The sequence below is a fragment of the Atractosteus spatula genome, chromosome 14 (assembly GCF_055471065.1).
Source record: "Atractosteus spatula isolate fAtrSpa1 chromosome 14, fAtrSpa1.hap1, whole genome shotgun sequence".
Classification (NCBI taxonomy): Eukaryota; Metazoa; Chordata; class Actinopteri; order Semionotiformes; family Lepisosteidae; genus Atractosteus; species Atractosteus spatula.
Genome location: NC_142719.1, coordinates 24187755 through 24204818, shown reverse-complemented (window position 1 = coordinate 24204818; position 17064 = coordinate 24187755). Strand labels below are relative to the sequence as shown.

At 35.4% G+C, this 17064-nt stretch overlaps 1 protein-coding gene across 1 annotated transcript in view; it reads left to right on the top strand.

Annotated features, from left to right (window-relative positions):
- Window positions 1–15271, top strand: part of col23a1b (collagen type XXIII alpha 1 chain b) — a 74955-nt gene extending 59684 nt beyond the window's left edge. The window contains exons 25-27 of the mRNA XM_088932854.1: window positions 9443–9529; window positions 12595–12633; window positions 12868–15271. Coding sequence (XP_088788980.1) covers window positions 9443–9529; window positions 12595–12633; window positions 12868–12870 — 129 coding nt within the window. The 3' untranslated portion in view covers window positions 12871–15271. The remainder of the gene's footprint in view (window positions 1–9442; window positions 9530–12594; window positions 12634–12867) is intronic.
- The last annotated feature ends 1793 nt before the right edge of the window (window positions 15272–17064 follow it).

Genomic DNA, 17064 nt, shown 5'->3' with positions numbered 1-17064 from the left:
AATATGGAAACGTGTAGCTAAGCAGCTAAAATATCACAGGTGGACAATTCGGAAACATTTAGATATCCATTTCTTTTTTAAAAACTAAGATAAGAGAGATAAGATAAGATTACTTTATTAGCCATATACAATTTCTTGCATTGGGAATTTGTCTTTTTCGCATACCCCATCTTTCTCTCCAGGAGACACACAGACAGGGAGAGAAGCTTGGGGTCAGAGCACAGGGTCAGCTATTTATACGGCTCCCCTGGAGCAGTTGGGGTTAAGGGCCTTGCTCAGGGGCCCAACGGAGTAGGATTCCTCTGCCAGCCGCGGGATTTGAACCAGCAACCTTCCAGCCACAGGCACAGATCCTTAGCCAAAGTTATAGTCTCCTTGTAGTGGTAATGGACAAAGACTGCACCCAACGGTTCAAAGTATTATTTTTGTTTTGTTTCTTATATAGTGAATACATAAAAATAGTACACTATCATAGCTTGTTGTTGGCTCTGGCGTGAATTTGTGTATTTGGATAAATTAAGTGATAGTTTTGTGTTTAAGGATTTCTTCGCGAAATTCTTTCAGTTAAACAAAGTAGGGAAGAAGGGTTATTTTTATATTTGGCACTCCGAGATTCTGACTGATTTGATTCCTCTGATTTAGCTGAAACAGATAAAGAAATCATTCAGTAGTTATATGTATTGGAAGGCGCTCTGTTTTATTACCAGATACTCCAACTCAAACCTGTGTAGTACAGTGATATAGACGTGGGTAATGTCATCCCTATTGAACAATGTGCTTATCGCACAAATCCTGCTAAACTAGAATCATTGCAGAAAGTGATAAACTGTACATTATTTACTGGAGCACAGTTGAGTTCAAAGAAGGAAGTCTGTGAAGCCCCCCTGTTTATTGGTACCAAACATTGATGAGACATCACGGTTCTGTACAGATTACAGAAAAGTGAACGCTGAAACTACACCAGACATCATATGTAATGTTTAACTATAGTCAACCATAGATGCGCTGTTCCCTTTTGTAACAGGGTTACTCCCTGGAAATTAGACACAAGAACGGCAATGTTGGACAATGTTGTGTGGCTCTGGGGGATTTTTTCTATAAACTGAAGAGTTATAGAGGAGACACATTGTGTATTGCCTCTTTTTACACTTGTAAGATCCTTCCAATGTTAATGCGATACGCAAGATATTATTAATAACCTTTTTTAAACTGAAGCTGTTAACTCTGCTTCACACCTGCATGTCAAGATCACCGCCCAGCAGCTCTTTTGTTTGGATTACTCTATGCATGCGTCCGTGAGAGATACCAGCCAAGGTTTCGAAATTAAGAAAAACCTTTGTTTGGATGAGATCATCATGATTGTTATGCAAGGATGTGAAACTTGACAATTTGTTACGATCAGGAGAAAAAATGTTTATTTTTTATTTATTTGTGGTTACTGCAGTTGCACCCTTTCCCAGTTCCTTTGTCAGTCTGCCCGTGGGGGGAAGGGGGGAAAGGGAGGGGGAGGGGTCCTCTGCTTGACAGCTGACACTTCCCCATATGCTTAAGTGAAAAATTTATAAAAACACCAATGTAAATGTCATATTTGCAATTCTTGAAAATAAAAATGGTTGTAAAGTTCTCTAAAGCTTTCTCAGTCAAGAACGAGAATTCACGTAGGGAGCTGTGTCAGCATGCATAGGCTGCAAAAGACCAACTAAAGAGGGAAGAAAACGCTTTCAGAGAAAACAATATTTCAGGTATGCAGAATATAGAGCCCCAATTCAATTGTAGCCTAAACTTTTCCCCACACACCCTGCCCCCTCTGTGATTGGAATATACACAAAGCACTGAAAGCTTTATAGTAGATGGTCAGGTGTTTCTCAGATATAGGGATAGTACGTAATTTTGGGGGTTTTTTTACAAGATGTGGAAGAAGTGCAACAAATTATTACATTGCGAATATTAATATTATTGATTACTAATAGTGTATGTGTAACGAATATACCCCTGCGTATAACAGGGATCTCAGCTGCCCAGGCTGGGGGAGTTCTCCTTTAGGTCAGCTGGCAAGTTCCCTGTTGTGTGATGCCGGAGACCCGGGTTCGTGCGCAGGGAGTGAGGGATGACCTGGCAGAGCAGGAGTGGCAAGAGCAGAAACCCCAAGAACTGTTACATATGCTAACTTTCTTATTTACATTGTAAGATGACCAGGGGAAGGGTCATTCATAACAGGTATTTTCGGAATGACCTACTTAAAATACTAGATATGGACCTAAGCAAAATGGCTGCCAAAAAGAATCAGCTGACCTGTATATGGAAAGGGTCTACCCTGAGAAACAATGAGACACAGCTGAGCCACATCAGGAACCGAAATATAAGTGCCTCGGAGGCAGTGAACAGGGTGGAAGCCGATAAGGTGAATGCGGTTTGGAGGAAGAGAGAGGAAAGAGGTTTATGTTACAGATCGGACTAAAGAATAATGGACTACTGAAAGGAGAAAAGGTTTATGGTTTTGGATTGCGGATAGTGGATAAGGATACATCGCGGATTGGCTTTATTACGGATTTTTGGAACTCGGATCAGATCAGGATTAAGGGAACGGATTACAGACTGGATTTGGAAGGTAGTTGGAGGAAGAAACCCCACGAATCTCAGGAAAGAAAAGTGTGGTGTGAGTACTTCTCTCATTTACATAAACTTTCCCCCGGAGGCACCACAACATGTAAATAAAATATTGAACTAACTGTGACATTCAGAAAAAAACAATCAAGAATAGTCTGTGGTATTTGTATAGATGAAACTTTTCTAAATGTTTTTTTAAAAAATAGAAGCTGTAGAACGGTCTTTACGGTTAGTGGATGGTGCACTATTTTGTCAACAACATGCTAATCTGCTTAACACTTGTAGAAAACATTATTTTATTTCTGTACGGAATGTGGGTTTTGTTTACAAAATTAAAGTGTTTAAAATGTTTAATTAAGAAGTAAAAAGAACTTACAGCTTACACAAAGACTAAGCTGATCGTGTGTAAGAAAAACCACCTGTTTTTCGTGTTTTTTATGGAAGTCCGTTTCTGCCAGGGAATAAAAAAAACACGCTATGATATCTCACAATTGCAACTTTATATCTCAGAATTCCAACCTTATGTCTTGCAATTGCAACTATATCTCAGAATTGCGACTTTATATCTCGCAATTGTGACTTTATATCTCAGAATTGCGACTTCGAACTAGCCCACATTTCATTGTCTGTCCTTTTGTTATTGCAATGGATTCGGGTTCTAGGGCTTGTACTCTCGCTGCTCCCACCCTAGTTCGTGCCTCACTGCATGGGCTCGAACCCAGGTCTTGCCAGCTGAACTAAAGAAGACATTCTTTTTTAAGTAAAACAGGAATTGTACCAAAATTGTTTTGGATAGATTTGCAAAATGCTATTGTTAAACATTTAAAGGTAAATGTTAAATTTAAAGATTTTGATATTTTATATTTTTATATTTCTATCTGATTTGGATAAAGGATATGTTTAATCTGTTAATTATTTTGGTGAAATACTTTGTCCACAAACATAAATGATCTAATACTGTTCCTTCTATTAATACTTTTAAAGTAAAATTCCTTTTTTACTTAGATTCTATTAAAAATTTAAAGAATCAAAAGGCAAGACATACAATGGAAATATGTAATAATAATAATAAACTTTATTTTATATAGCGCCTTTAAATGTGGCTTCTCGAAGAGCTTTACAGAATGACAACAACAATTAATAAAAAGAATACACAAGATAAAACACAATTGCAATATACAGAGGAGACCATGGATGGTGGTACTAAGAAAAGTAGAAGCAGAGGGGTAAAGAATGGAACCAGTTAAGTAAAGGCTCTTCTAAAGAAGATGGTTTTGAATCTTGATTTGAAGGAGTTTAGAGAAGGTGACTCTCTGATATCCTTGGGGAGAGAGTTCCAGAGCTTGGGGACATAACAGGAGAAGGCCCCGTCACCCATACAATGTAGACGGACTTGGGGGACAGTTAGGAGACCAGAATTAGAAGAGCGAAGGTTGTGAGTTGGGGAGTAGAGTGATAATAGTTCAGACAGGTACTGAGGTGGCAGGCCATGCGAAAGAGTCATTTGTAATTATTAAATCTAAGGTGTGTCCTTTGTTATGTGTAGGGGTACAAACAATCTGAGTAAAATGAAAACATCCCAATAGAGAAAGGAAGTCTTTAGCCAGACTGGAAGATCTTGAGTCAATGTGTATAGAAACGTCCCCTAGAATAAGGATCCTTTTAAACTTAAGGCATAAAAATGAGATTAAATCAGCAAACCTACCTAAGAAGGCTTCCCAAAGGTGGTCTATAAACTGTGGCAGTAGATAGTAGATTGGGGGATAGAGACATTTAAAACAAGGCACTAAAAAGAAGAGGGAGGAGGTATAGTAATAGGAATTAAATTGTAAAAAAGGTTGTAAATAATAATGAGAATAACAATAATAATATAAAGAATAATAATAATGTAAAGAATAATGATGCCTGAGAGACACGGAAGGTCAAACAAAGCATATCCAGGAGGGACTAGTTGGTTAAACAGCAGTCCATTGTTTTGTCTTTGGTTTCGGTTAAGCACAAAGGTTCAGTTTGTTTTCTCTGATAATGTCACATAAAAGAAGAGCCTTGTTGTTTATGGAGCGGGTATTGAGTATTGCTGATCTGTCCAGTCTCGGGGATGCAGGGGGAAGCAGAGTGCGCTCCATGTTAAAAGGTATAAGTTTCAGCTTTTATAATTGTGAATTCTTCTGGATGTGAAGTGTCTATTTCTGTATCTTTTTTCATATCTTGTCTCCTTTCTTGTATTTCTGGTGTTTAAATGAAAACGTTTTTAAAAAGCCCACTGTCCACTATTTCATCCGGGTACTATGGAAGCCTCCCTGGCAAAAATGGGATTCTATAAAATTAGTGTAGTTAATTTGATTTTTAATCAGGGCACTTCATAAGACAAGTCTTTAGGCCTATAGATCTTGTACAATTTATGAATATTGTAATGGAAAGGCCGACATTGTACGATCTGGTTGCAGTGCGGCGATGGCACTGCCCTCCCCTGCGCATAACATGGATGTTGGCCGGTAGGGCTAAAGAAGGTCTTCTTTAGCTCAGCTGGCAAGACCTGGGTTTGAGCCCATGCAGTGAGGCATGAACTAGGGTGGGAGTGGCGAGGGCACAAGCCCTAGAACCCAAATCCATTCCAATCCAAATACAAAAAGGACAGACAATGAAATTTGGGCTATTTCGAAGTCGCAAATGTGAGATAAAAAGTCGCAATGATGAGATATAAAGTCATAATTCTGAGATTTTAAGTCGCAATTCTGAGTTTTTAAATCTCTATTCTGAGATAGATGTAAAGTTATAATTGCCAGATGTAAAGTTATAATTCTGAGATTTTAAGTCGCAATTGTGAGATATAAAGTCGCAATTGCGAGATACCATAGCGCGTTTTTTTTTTACTCTCTGGCGGTAACGGGCTTTCATAGTTTTTAACTGATATATCTAAAGTCTTTTCGTGTTGATTTAAGTGTCCTCCTTTCAGTTGGATTGCATGATTAGCATGAAACTCAGGGTTATTGTTATGATTTCTCCATTATTATCGAATCCCTCAACTATTTTGACATGTTCCTTTTAACCACATTGCTCTGTCAATAGACACTGAAACGCTCAGAGTTTGTAATGTCGGACACTCTGAATGAGTTAAGCTTTGATGCACTACAAATAAATGTATTTTCCATAAGCTACTGTATACTGTAGTGGTTTTAAAACTATACAACATCTCACTGTATGCATGTGGCACATCTTTGTTCAAGTTTTAAAACTACATTTGATTGCAGGTTGCCTTATGTTAAAGAGCAACAATGACAACAGAGCATGCTACTGAAAATTCCTTCCCATCCCCCAGAACTGGCGGAACTGTCTATTCTACATTGAGGTGTAACACCTAGCTTAGCCTATGTGTAGAAGTATTGCAGTATGGCTGCAATGCACTATACTAGTAGGTAAAAGTTAATTCCAAGCTGGAAAGAAAAGAATCAATGTGTCTCCTCTATAAATCTTCAGTTTACATGACATCCAAGTTAATTTATTAGTACTAATATCTTTCGTATCGCATTTAAACTGGAACATTTTTTACAAGTGTAAATCCACCTTTTTTCTAACCACTTTATCCATGACAGGTAACAGTTTCACCAATACTATTTGGTATCATTTTTTTACAATTTTAACAGACTTCATAATGCTTCAACTGATGCTTAAAATGTAACAATGCTTACTGTGGTAAGATCACAGAACATCTTTCCACCTGTGAAAAGATTTGCATATGTAGTTTATTCTTATCGGTGTGAAAACAGGAATTACAGAGGAAGTTTCAGAAATTAAACAGAGGTCTGGAACACCCTGTCTCAGGGTCTCAAAAATAGACATTTAATAAATTGAAGGTTGTGAAAACAGTCACAGATCACCCCAAACAAAATAGAAGTTTAAAATACAAACAGTTTGAAATTATTAGTTGTTATTAATAAATCACTTAACTTCGAACATGTTGTGATATTTAGAAATACCACAAAATTCAATATAGTGTCCAAAATATTTATTTTTTTAGTTTTTCAAAGAAATGTTTATTTGTTAAAAGAAAACTCATGGCGAGAATTGGGTTCAAATTCCTGACCTCCAGCATGCAAGTCAGATGCCTAGGCCATTACACCAACACAACACTGGACAACTTAAGCTATAAATGAACAGGGCAGGCAAAAAGTATCCAAGTAATCGCGGGTGAATTAGTCAAATTGATGCAGATGTTTACAAAGAAAGTGTACTATTGTGATAATTTGAGCTATATGAATATAATTATATCGTTATTAATTTCTTTAGATATGCAATTCCATATTATTTTCCCTATTAATCAAATTCTAAAAAGAATGCTTTTTTACTGCGATAAGGAGAACAAGTATTTATAGAAAAGGTTAAAATGATAACTTTTTATAAAGTATATAAACTGAATATAGTCAGAAGGAGCACATAAAAACTTTTCCAAAATAACCACAGTATGTAACTGAATGAAAGCCATGAACAACTTACATAATATGTTTATATTCCTAAATTAATATAATTTATGACATTCAGACATTATGTTCCTGTTATTTTTGTGCTCAGCTACCAAAAGTTCCCTTCAGTTGTAAAATTCCATATTAATATTCACTATTAAGCAGATTTAAACATGTACAGTGAAGAGATTAAATGAAGCAATCGTTTCACTAACAACCAATGCACCACGAGTGCCCCCTGTCAGTCATTTTGGCCAGCCAATCACGTACTACGGTATTCCACGCTAATCTCCAGATAAGTTCGCGCATTACGGGGTTTTACCGCACATTTTAAATGGCTGCATCTCTACTTAACTACACAAATCATATGATTAATTTTTTAAGCTCTTAAAGATGTTGGATTTATTCTTCACTGTTAGATATTATATGCAACTCTGAACCTATTCACCTAGACAGAAGCCTTTAAAAGCAATTTATTAATTTCATTAACTGAGAGCTGTGCTGTAATGCTGTAAAGAAGAGTGTCTTTGAAACCTGTTATTGTTGCTCTTCCTAATGATCTACTGTCAAAAGGAGAAGTTGGTTATTGGAAATGTATACAAGTATAAATTTGGTGTTTCATTGGAGAGCATTTAAAGCGCTGCAGGTTGAATTGTTTGGTATCTTCATGCACAATGTCATTTATAATACTGTGTATTTCATGAACATGTTTGGTTTCCTTTTTACATCAACAAAGCTAACTATGAAGCAGTCTGTTTTGGGTCATTATTCATTTTGAATTATAAGAAAATCCTTAACAGAGCACAGGTATGGAAAATGCACTAATTATTTACAGAAAACCACCCCTCTGCCAGAGTTGTAAATTTGTTTATGCCTTTTTTCTTGAAGTGCTTACTTTCTGCCTCGTCACATTTTGTGAATTTAATCATTTTGCATTAAAAAGATATTTGGGCAAACAAATATTTAACTATGACAAAATATTGCTAAAAGAAATATAATTTAGCTCATTTTAATTCAGCTATTATAATGCTGGTCCTTATTTTACCTATGGGTAAACTCTTCACTCTGTAGTAAATTAATTTGAAGAGCAGTTAACCCACTATGAAAATCCTGTGTATTTAGCCCATCTTTGGGATGGAAAAATGTTAATGTCAAGTAACACAATGCTGCACTCATCTTCTCTAACTGCTGCTCTTCATTGCAAACCTGTCTAGCTTATCCAATTCCAGCTCCTTGTCCCTTCTTCTGATGCTTCTCTCTCTTCTGTTTCCTCCCACCTGACTCAGCTTCCTGTGCTGTGTTATCATCGCTTTCTTCAATAAATGTAACAGCTTGTTTTTTACATTGATGTCTGCTTCTTCCAAATCAATACATCTAGCATACATGTAAAAAAAAACTTTGGTATTACAGAAGCTATGAAACAATGTATAAAACACAAATTCTACACTCCCTCACCAAAACTTTTTTTTTACCAACCTTAAAGACTTGATTTGATTATTATATGCTGTGGTTATAACTTTGACCATGTAGAACTGTATTCTGCTTTTTTGCTTTCATCTTTTAATTTTGATTGCCATCTTTTTTTAATGTATTTGTATCCACAAAGAAAAAAGAAGACAAATATTTGTTATGGAATGAAAGAAGTAAAGTAGGAGTTCTAATTTTTTAAAAGAAACCACTGTGTTCAATGTTTTCTAAACAATTCTATAAGGATATTTGGTTTAACAAAACATTGTCTGAAACTAAAATTGAAATCATCCCTTGGCATGTATTAAAACACTGTGCCAAGTACACTCTGATGGCAAATATTGCCTGCTCCTAAGCATGATCTGAATTAATTTCAGGCCACAGAGTTCAAAGTCAAATCTTTATTGACACAGAACCTCACCCTAAAAAGCCAGAACTACAGTGTCCCACAATGGACTGGCATCCCATCTAGGGTATACCCCTGCCTTATGCACCTTGCTTCCTGGGATAGGCTCTGGCTCCCTTGTGACCCTGTAATGCATAAAAAGGTTAGAAAATGAATGAAACACAAACTTTTGTCCTCTACATGGGTAACAACATGCTTATAATTTAATAAACTGACTGAAAAATAAGTTGATAAATATACTGTAGATTTCCTAATTCTTATATGTAAGCTTCATTGCTTAGATTACATCACATTTTATTTGCTAACCAGTAGTCTCTTATCAGCATTAGTCATTCTACAGTTTTTTTTATTACTGGTTTCAGCTAAAACATTATCAGTCATGTCAATGGATCTTTTGAAAATACCAGCACTTAGTAAAGGTTTCATTAAACACTGAGACCTCATGGCTCACCAATAAGTAGTAGGAGAGTTTGTCAAGTTGACATAACTATTTTGTCCACAGGGGGAAAGAGGATCAATGGGCAGAAAGGGGATGAAGGGGCAGAAGGGAGAACAAGGACCTCCTGGATTGGACCAGCCTTGTCCAGTGGTGCGTGAAACTGGCTTTTACATTGTTTATTTTTCACCCATCAGCAGAGCTTGGGCATTATAGCCAGCCGCTCCAATGCTCAACACAACTGGCTACCCACTAAAGCTAAGCAGGTGTGAGCCTGGTCAGTACCTGGATGGGAGACCTCCTGGGAAGAACTAAGGTTGCTGCTGGAAGTGGTGTTACTGGGGCCTGCAGGGGGCACTTACCCTGCAGTCTATGTGGGTCCTTATTCTCCAGTGTACTGATGGGGACACTATACTGTAAAAAGGCGCTATCCTTCAGATGAGACTTACAGTAAGTGGATTGAGTGTTCTGAAACTCAATATATAAGTGTAAGGAATTATTAATTATTATTCTCAAATAAAGAGAACACTCTTAAATTGGGAAGGCTTTGCAAGGTATCTTTTGGCTCCCTGCTCAACATAATGGCTAAGACACTTTTGAGACGCGTTTCTACATGTGTTTGCAGACCAAAAAGACAGCAAACGCAATGAACAAGGGCCAGCATTTGAAATCATCATTTACATCGTTTGATGTATTCATAAAGTGTTCATATGCAATTTAACGCAAGTCAATTTTGTAATTCTGTTTGTTAATGTTGAACTTGTTCATACATTGAAAATTGAATATTAATTGGACTGAAAAACTCAGCTGTTATCTACATTCAGTTGTCTCAATATAAGGTTCATCTTTAATTTTCTTCCAGTGACATTCAATGGATCACATTAGGGGCACAAGGTCACTATGAATACAGTCTTGAATATGCAAAACAACTTCATGATATCTGTGTATGCCTTAGTTTCTCAATGTATTCAGCCAATTTGCACTTAAACAGTCTGAAAGAAGAAAACAAAACATGTTTTATACTACAGTGTTGTCATTTTAAAGGGATTAATAAAGAACATGCTAATCCATTTCTGTAAATTCGGAGTGACTGTGGCCATCTAATGTAGCACATTTGACTATGGTGACTCCACAACCAGTTTCTTGGTAACAGTGCAAGTTGATCTCACAAACAGGGTGCTGAAGGTGGTAAAGGAGAGCCTGGGGAGACAGGCCTGCCTGGCCTGGATGCTCCCTGCCCCTTGGTACAGTATCACTTCTTCTTTCTGTCCTTCTGTCTTTCCACCTTCTGGGGCAATGATGGCCACTTCAATGTCACAGAAAAAAACACTCTTGGCAAGCTCAGGCAAGGTTTGCCAGACAAGTGAACCACATTCTTCTTTACCTCTTATGATTTTTTTGCAGATCATGCAAAGCAAGATATGAGGCAAACCACCCAATATTCTTGACGACTTCTTGTGAAGAATCCTGGGTGATATGACCCTGCCTTTGCAAAAAAGGGGTCCATAAAAAGCATAAATCTCCCTTCTATACTGGCCATCACTATACCAGTGTGTGTCTTTGTCTCACATGACTTGCAGGGGCTATAGATTAAACAGGCTGATGTCTGCAACAATAAATATGAACAATTAAATCTCTCACACATTATGTTTAGCATCACATTAAAATCTAATTTATGCCTCCTAAAACCTATATCAACAGATTTATTTGTGAACCAGGCTTAGTTATTCTAATATAGTATGTCCACTAATTGAGAAGTGAAATGCTGTTTGTTCAGGATTTAGTTGATGCTCTGCAATTAAGTTTGACAAGAGCCCCTACAAATTATTTTCTCTGTCTGCTGTCAGTTTCTGGGCGTCCATCTAACTGTCCTGTTTTTCATTGAAAGATAAAACACAAAGTGTGACAGATTCTGTCATTTTCAATATTTCACAGTTAAGAATAAAGTGTTGGAAGTTAGTTATTCTCTAGTGAAGTGTGTATCAAAGATCTTAAAATTCACTCTCTTTTATAATAAATATGTTGAAATATTTTTTCAGAAATTAGTAGGGACACAAAACCTGTTAATCACTCAAAATAGTGTCTGCATGTTTTGAATTCTTGACATGCAGTTTTGAAAGCATGAATAGTAATTGTTGATGTTTTGAACTAACCAATTCCTGTTTAAATTACAAACGTTATGTTTTTTTTAAATTGAATTTATCTGCACTGGAGAGCCTAAATATCAGTAACGGAGCGATGAATGTGTCTTCCCATTCATTGATAAAATATACCAATACCATTTGTTAGGGCTTATTTATATTATCTTCATTATCACTTCTTATTTTTGTTTAATGTTAGAGTGAATTACTTTGAAACTTAAGACTATTATCTCTATTTTGCTGTTATTTTGTTTATGGCTGTAAATATTTTCCATTCTATGTATACTGCATGATTAAGCACTTTTGGTTTTGCTGAAATTATTTGTCATATATAAATCAAATAAAATTAGCTTATTTAACTTCTCAACAAGAATAGAACACTCTATTAAAAAGCCCACCAGCATCAGCTTACAATACGTTGACAGTGGGATCCGTGTATGGAATTGTTAATCTCTACAAACTGTTTCCCCATAAGCTGAGCTCTTTTGTTACTCACTGAAATATTTTGTTGTTATACTAAGTACTGTATTAATCTAAATAGAATAAACAAAGAAGGACCACACAGAGAATAAACATACAAATGAATACTGACTTGAAGGAAAATTCACTTAGGAAAAAAAGATGGTCTTTCTTCAATGCCTTAATGGTGTGTCATAATACTGTATCATCTCTCAAATATCTTTTAAACTGTACTTCTGTGTGATGAAAATTAGCACAAAACCATTTTCACACAACCAATTTAAGTTCCACAAAGTGAAGAATTACTTAAATTTCTGGTAATATTAAGTTGAAATTGATATTCTTTATAATAGCTTTAAACAGAATGAAATATAAAAAGTAATGTATTGCAAGTTAGTTTCCTTGACATTGTTTTTCAAAGATCTGTGTTTACTGGTGCTCCTCTCATGGAATCCAACTGCATGTTGGTTGATTTTTGTCAAATGTGACTGTGTATCCACATTTGCATGGATGTATAAGTGTTGTGACACTGCATATTTTGCCAGTTCCTTGTACAAGCAAACGCCTAAAACACTGTGCATGAAAATTGACTAACATTTCTCCCCTTTGAAATAACAGGGCCCAGATGGACTCCCAATACCAGGATGCTGGCATAAGGTTGGTATACATAGAGTACTGTACTTGTCACTGAATTATTATTGCAAACAAGTGCCCTCTGAAGTGAATGGTTTATTAATTTATAGTGAACAGATTTTAGTTTTGTCCCATATACAATGTCCGTAATTTATCTAATCCTTAGTGGCTAAACATTGTCAAAAGTAAAAATATAAGATATTTATTTCAGTGCAGTGTCATTTTAACATTCTGATTTTTTATATTTTTGTTTTGCAGTGATGACTAACAATGAAGCATGGCCTCTGTACATATTGATATGGTATATTTTGTAGATGAATATCGTTTTTACCTTTTGTAAAAAAACTTATAATATATTGAACTTTTATAAGGGACAATGTTCTATTCATCAAATAAGTACGGATGTGTTGACAAATAAAACAACAAAAAAGGAAAAGTGGTTATTAATCCACAAAGAGGATGTTTAGAAGATGTGAGCATCTGGTGGACTGATATTTCTTTAAAAAAAAGTTACAACATATAACCTTTACATAGCTGTAAGGAAATGTAAGTGCTGCTACATGGTCTAACCAGTAAAGAAGACACCTAACATTATTACCTGACTCACTGGTGTGTCTGCTGTGTTGGATTGCATGGAAATCGATTGGTTCATTGGCATTTGTGTGCTGTGGAATAGTTCCCTTTTTATTTTGCTTTGAAAGGATGAACCAGCTTGGCTAAGACCCAAAAGGAAGAGAATGTCTGAGCCTTAGACAGATATGGAGAGCTCAATACATTGAGTGGCTACTAAATTGTACATGAGACGACACATGTGTCAGGCCTTTGGAATAAGAGGGACTGCACAGTTTCTCATGGAAAGTATTGGACAGTGGGGCACAAGTCTCAGACCACTGTATTTCACACTCTGGAAACCAATTCAACTACAACAAGGGTGTCTGAAGATCCTGGTGCAACAGTCGATGACTCACCCGAGAAATTCATAAAGAAGTAAAGTCAACTTGAATTTTGGACTGCATTCTTTATTTGTCACAAAAGCATTTTCTTCACTGTTATTTCTGTGTGACTTCTCGTTTTGAGTCTAAACAAGAAAGGTAAAGAAATGCTAAGACCTATGAAATAAATGGTGCTGTCTTGATTGTTTTTAAAAACATTTTTAATGAAAAGAAGTTGATGGGTTGTGTATTGCCTTTTTGAATAATGTCTCATCTGAAATATATAAATATAATGTAATGCAACTTATTCATAAGTTGTCCAGGCAACATTTTCATTTAAACAAATGTACCATTTGTTTTTGGACATTTAATCATATGTTAGTGTTCTTAGTAAATAGCCTATTGTATTCTATAGGCTTGCAGTATTAACTATAATATTATTATTTATAACCTAGGTTTTTACAGTTATAAAACATATTACTGTGGCATTCCTATGAATGGTATTTTTCTTTTGAGAAAAGAATATTTGAACTAGGCACATGCACACAATTAAATAGAATCATGGATTTGATTTGAAAATCTTAAGCTTCAAAACAAAAGAAATAAAATGTCCTGTTTGTTAACTAAATTGCTATGAAGCAAAACCATGAGCAACTTTTCACATTGCAGAAATTTGATGGTATCGTACTGTACCTAAGTCGTAATCATTGGGTTTCCTGCTATGAAAGTCTATTGAAAGTCACCTGTCCTTTCCATTTCATCTCACTCTGTCTTCCTCTCTCTATACTGTACATATGTCTACCCCCAGCTGGTGCTGTTCCTTCATAACTATTCCTAGACTTTAGGCTGCATCTTTATCACAGTTTGGAATGTTTTAGTAAGAACATGGAAAACCATAAATTAGGGCATTACACTCAAGGCTTTCTCTTGACTGAAATGGTCCTCTGCTTCTTGACTTTGCAGTCAAACTTTTCATAGCTATATCATTATTTTCTTTTCAGTTTTACACAAGAAATGATTACATAATCAAATAATAATTAAGGAAAGAAAAACATTATTAAAATAAGTTATCTTGATTGTTTAACAAATACAGAAACTAAGAGAAGTAATCTGTGTTTTAATCCATATATTTAAGTGGGCATTGATGGTTTGTAAGATGGCACTACTGTAAAGTGGAACATACTGTACATGTTCAGCTATTTAAACTGCATTTATATTCAGTTCTATTTGATGATAAAGAAAGGCACTGAGTTAATCAGAGTACAGCTTTTAAATATAATGAACAACATACATATTATTTGTTGAAGGGTTTCAAGAAACATAAAATGATTTGATGGCTTATTCAGTGTTTTCACTGTTCTGCAGTGATTGGGCAAGCTCTTATCTTCAGCTGTAAGTCCATGTTTTCATTTGCCTGTCTGCAACTGGTTGAAAAGCTTTCCTAAAATAGCTTTCCTAAGATGTGTGAATATGTGTCTGATGTTTGAAATAATTTAATATTTTTACTTTCTTTGTTCATTTGTTTGTGATGATAGTGAAGAGACATCACCCTTTATGTACAGCATTAAAAAGAGTGATACTGAAAATAAACCAGCTACAATAGGAGGAAAACTGTTTTCGAGTTGTAGTAAAACTTTTTTTTCACCCCAAAACTAAATATCAGACTCGTCTAAACTAATTTGACTTAAGGCAATACAAGTTTTACTAATGCAAGTTTGTAAAAAAAAAAAGAGTATGTAAAAACATCTGAAAAAAGACCCAGTATATTAGAGGAAAGAGCAGGCATATTTGTAAAGTTATCAAAATTAATGTTTATTCATTTTTCTTAATAGCTGGTAATCCATTACTGGTATTGAGTTATAAATACAACATGTTTTTCACAGTCTACTTCTAAGTGGCTTCTTTATTTTTAGTCAATAATATTTTCTTATTTTATGGATAGAACTCTAGTTAACATGAACAAAATAGATTGGTTAGATTTTAGTTTTTTTAACTATTCCTTTTTAGTGCTTGCAGAACAAAGCAAGGATTTTTTTAATATTTCATGATGGTAAATTCCATGAAATATTCCATTAATAAATTAATAATATTATTCATTATCTATGTGTAAAAGTTAATAATATTGTTAATAATAATACTCCAAATCTTTTTTTTTCTTGTACACTTCATATGCAGATAGTTGTGACATACTGTATAAATCTTGATAGTGAGTTACTTACTTCATGGATGATTCATGGAGTGTAGACTCATATAACAGTCAACAACTAAATTAAACTGATTAGTCATAGAATTTGTCAACCTCATAAGACTGATCTCTCTTTCTGCTCAAAATTGGTTGTTCGCTCCTTTTAAAGTATATAAAGGGCCAGGGTTACCTTTGAACGCATACAGGAGACAATATGTGCTCATAAAATATCTTTGCTCATGACCTGATTATTCAAAACGTCCAGTCTTATAGTACCCTACAGAGTACATATTTATTATTAAACAAATTTAAGAAGTCATACTGTCTCCTCTATGAAGAAATTCCCACAACTGTGACCTTTGAAAGAAAAATATAGAACTGTTGTAACTCCTTATACAGTACATGTATAGTCATATTTGCTGAAGAACACTTATATAAACTGGTTAATACTGCCTTAAAATCACCTTGCCTGTGACCTTTGACCTCTCCTTTAGGTGAAATGCAAAAGTTGTTTAAAACTCCTTAGAGGGTGCAGTGATGGTCATGGTTATGATTAAATACAAATAAGAATCTGTATATGCTCTGTCAAAAAATGCCCATTTCCTTACCTTTCCAAATTAAAAATCATCATGCAGTTCCTTATAACGTGCACAAGATAGTTATTGTGGAATGTAAATATGTTCTATCAAAATAATGACCTTCCTGTGACCTCTAAGTGAAAATATGACATCTTGGCCCCTGGTCATCCCTGCGTTTATCTGTATTTGTATCTGTATAGGTAACATTTTAGTGGGTTATAAATGTATGTATTATTGTAACCGCACAGGGGAGGGGGGTGTCATAGTCATGGCAAAACTCACTATGACATTATGACACGACATTATCTTTGATCACTGTACTGTAACAAAGTTCTGATTTAAATTCATGAGGGCAGTAGAGTAACCCTGCCTTTGATGAAATTGTAACATTGTGCTTAAACTATATAAGAAGAGTATAAAGAGAATAAAGGTACCTAGCAGCCATGGCCAGTGTTAATAAGCTATAGCTGTCTGTCTTTCTGTAATGTTTGTGCCACGCCATATTTTTTATGCAATGGAGGACACAGGTTTACATTTTCAGATTGCAGACAAAGTCCAAAAAAGTGATACTTCTCCATGATTTTCACATACCACATTTGCTTTAAAAAAAAATTGTGCTAGAATTTGGGCTGGAATCTACAGACCATTTCTACTTTTCACACAGACTTATAGTACACATACAGTATGTTCACCAAGCAAAAGAATCATTGGCCTTGGCCTCATTGGACTATTGTTCCATTTCCTGCTTTCTGGAATGCCT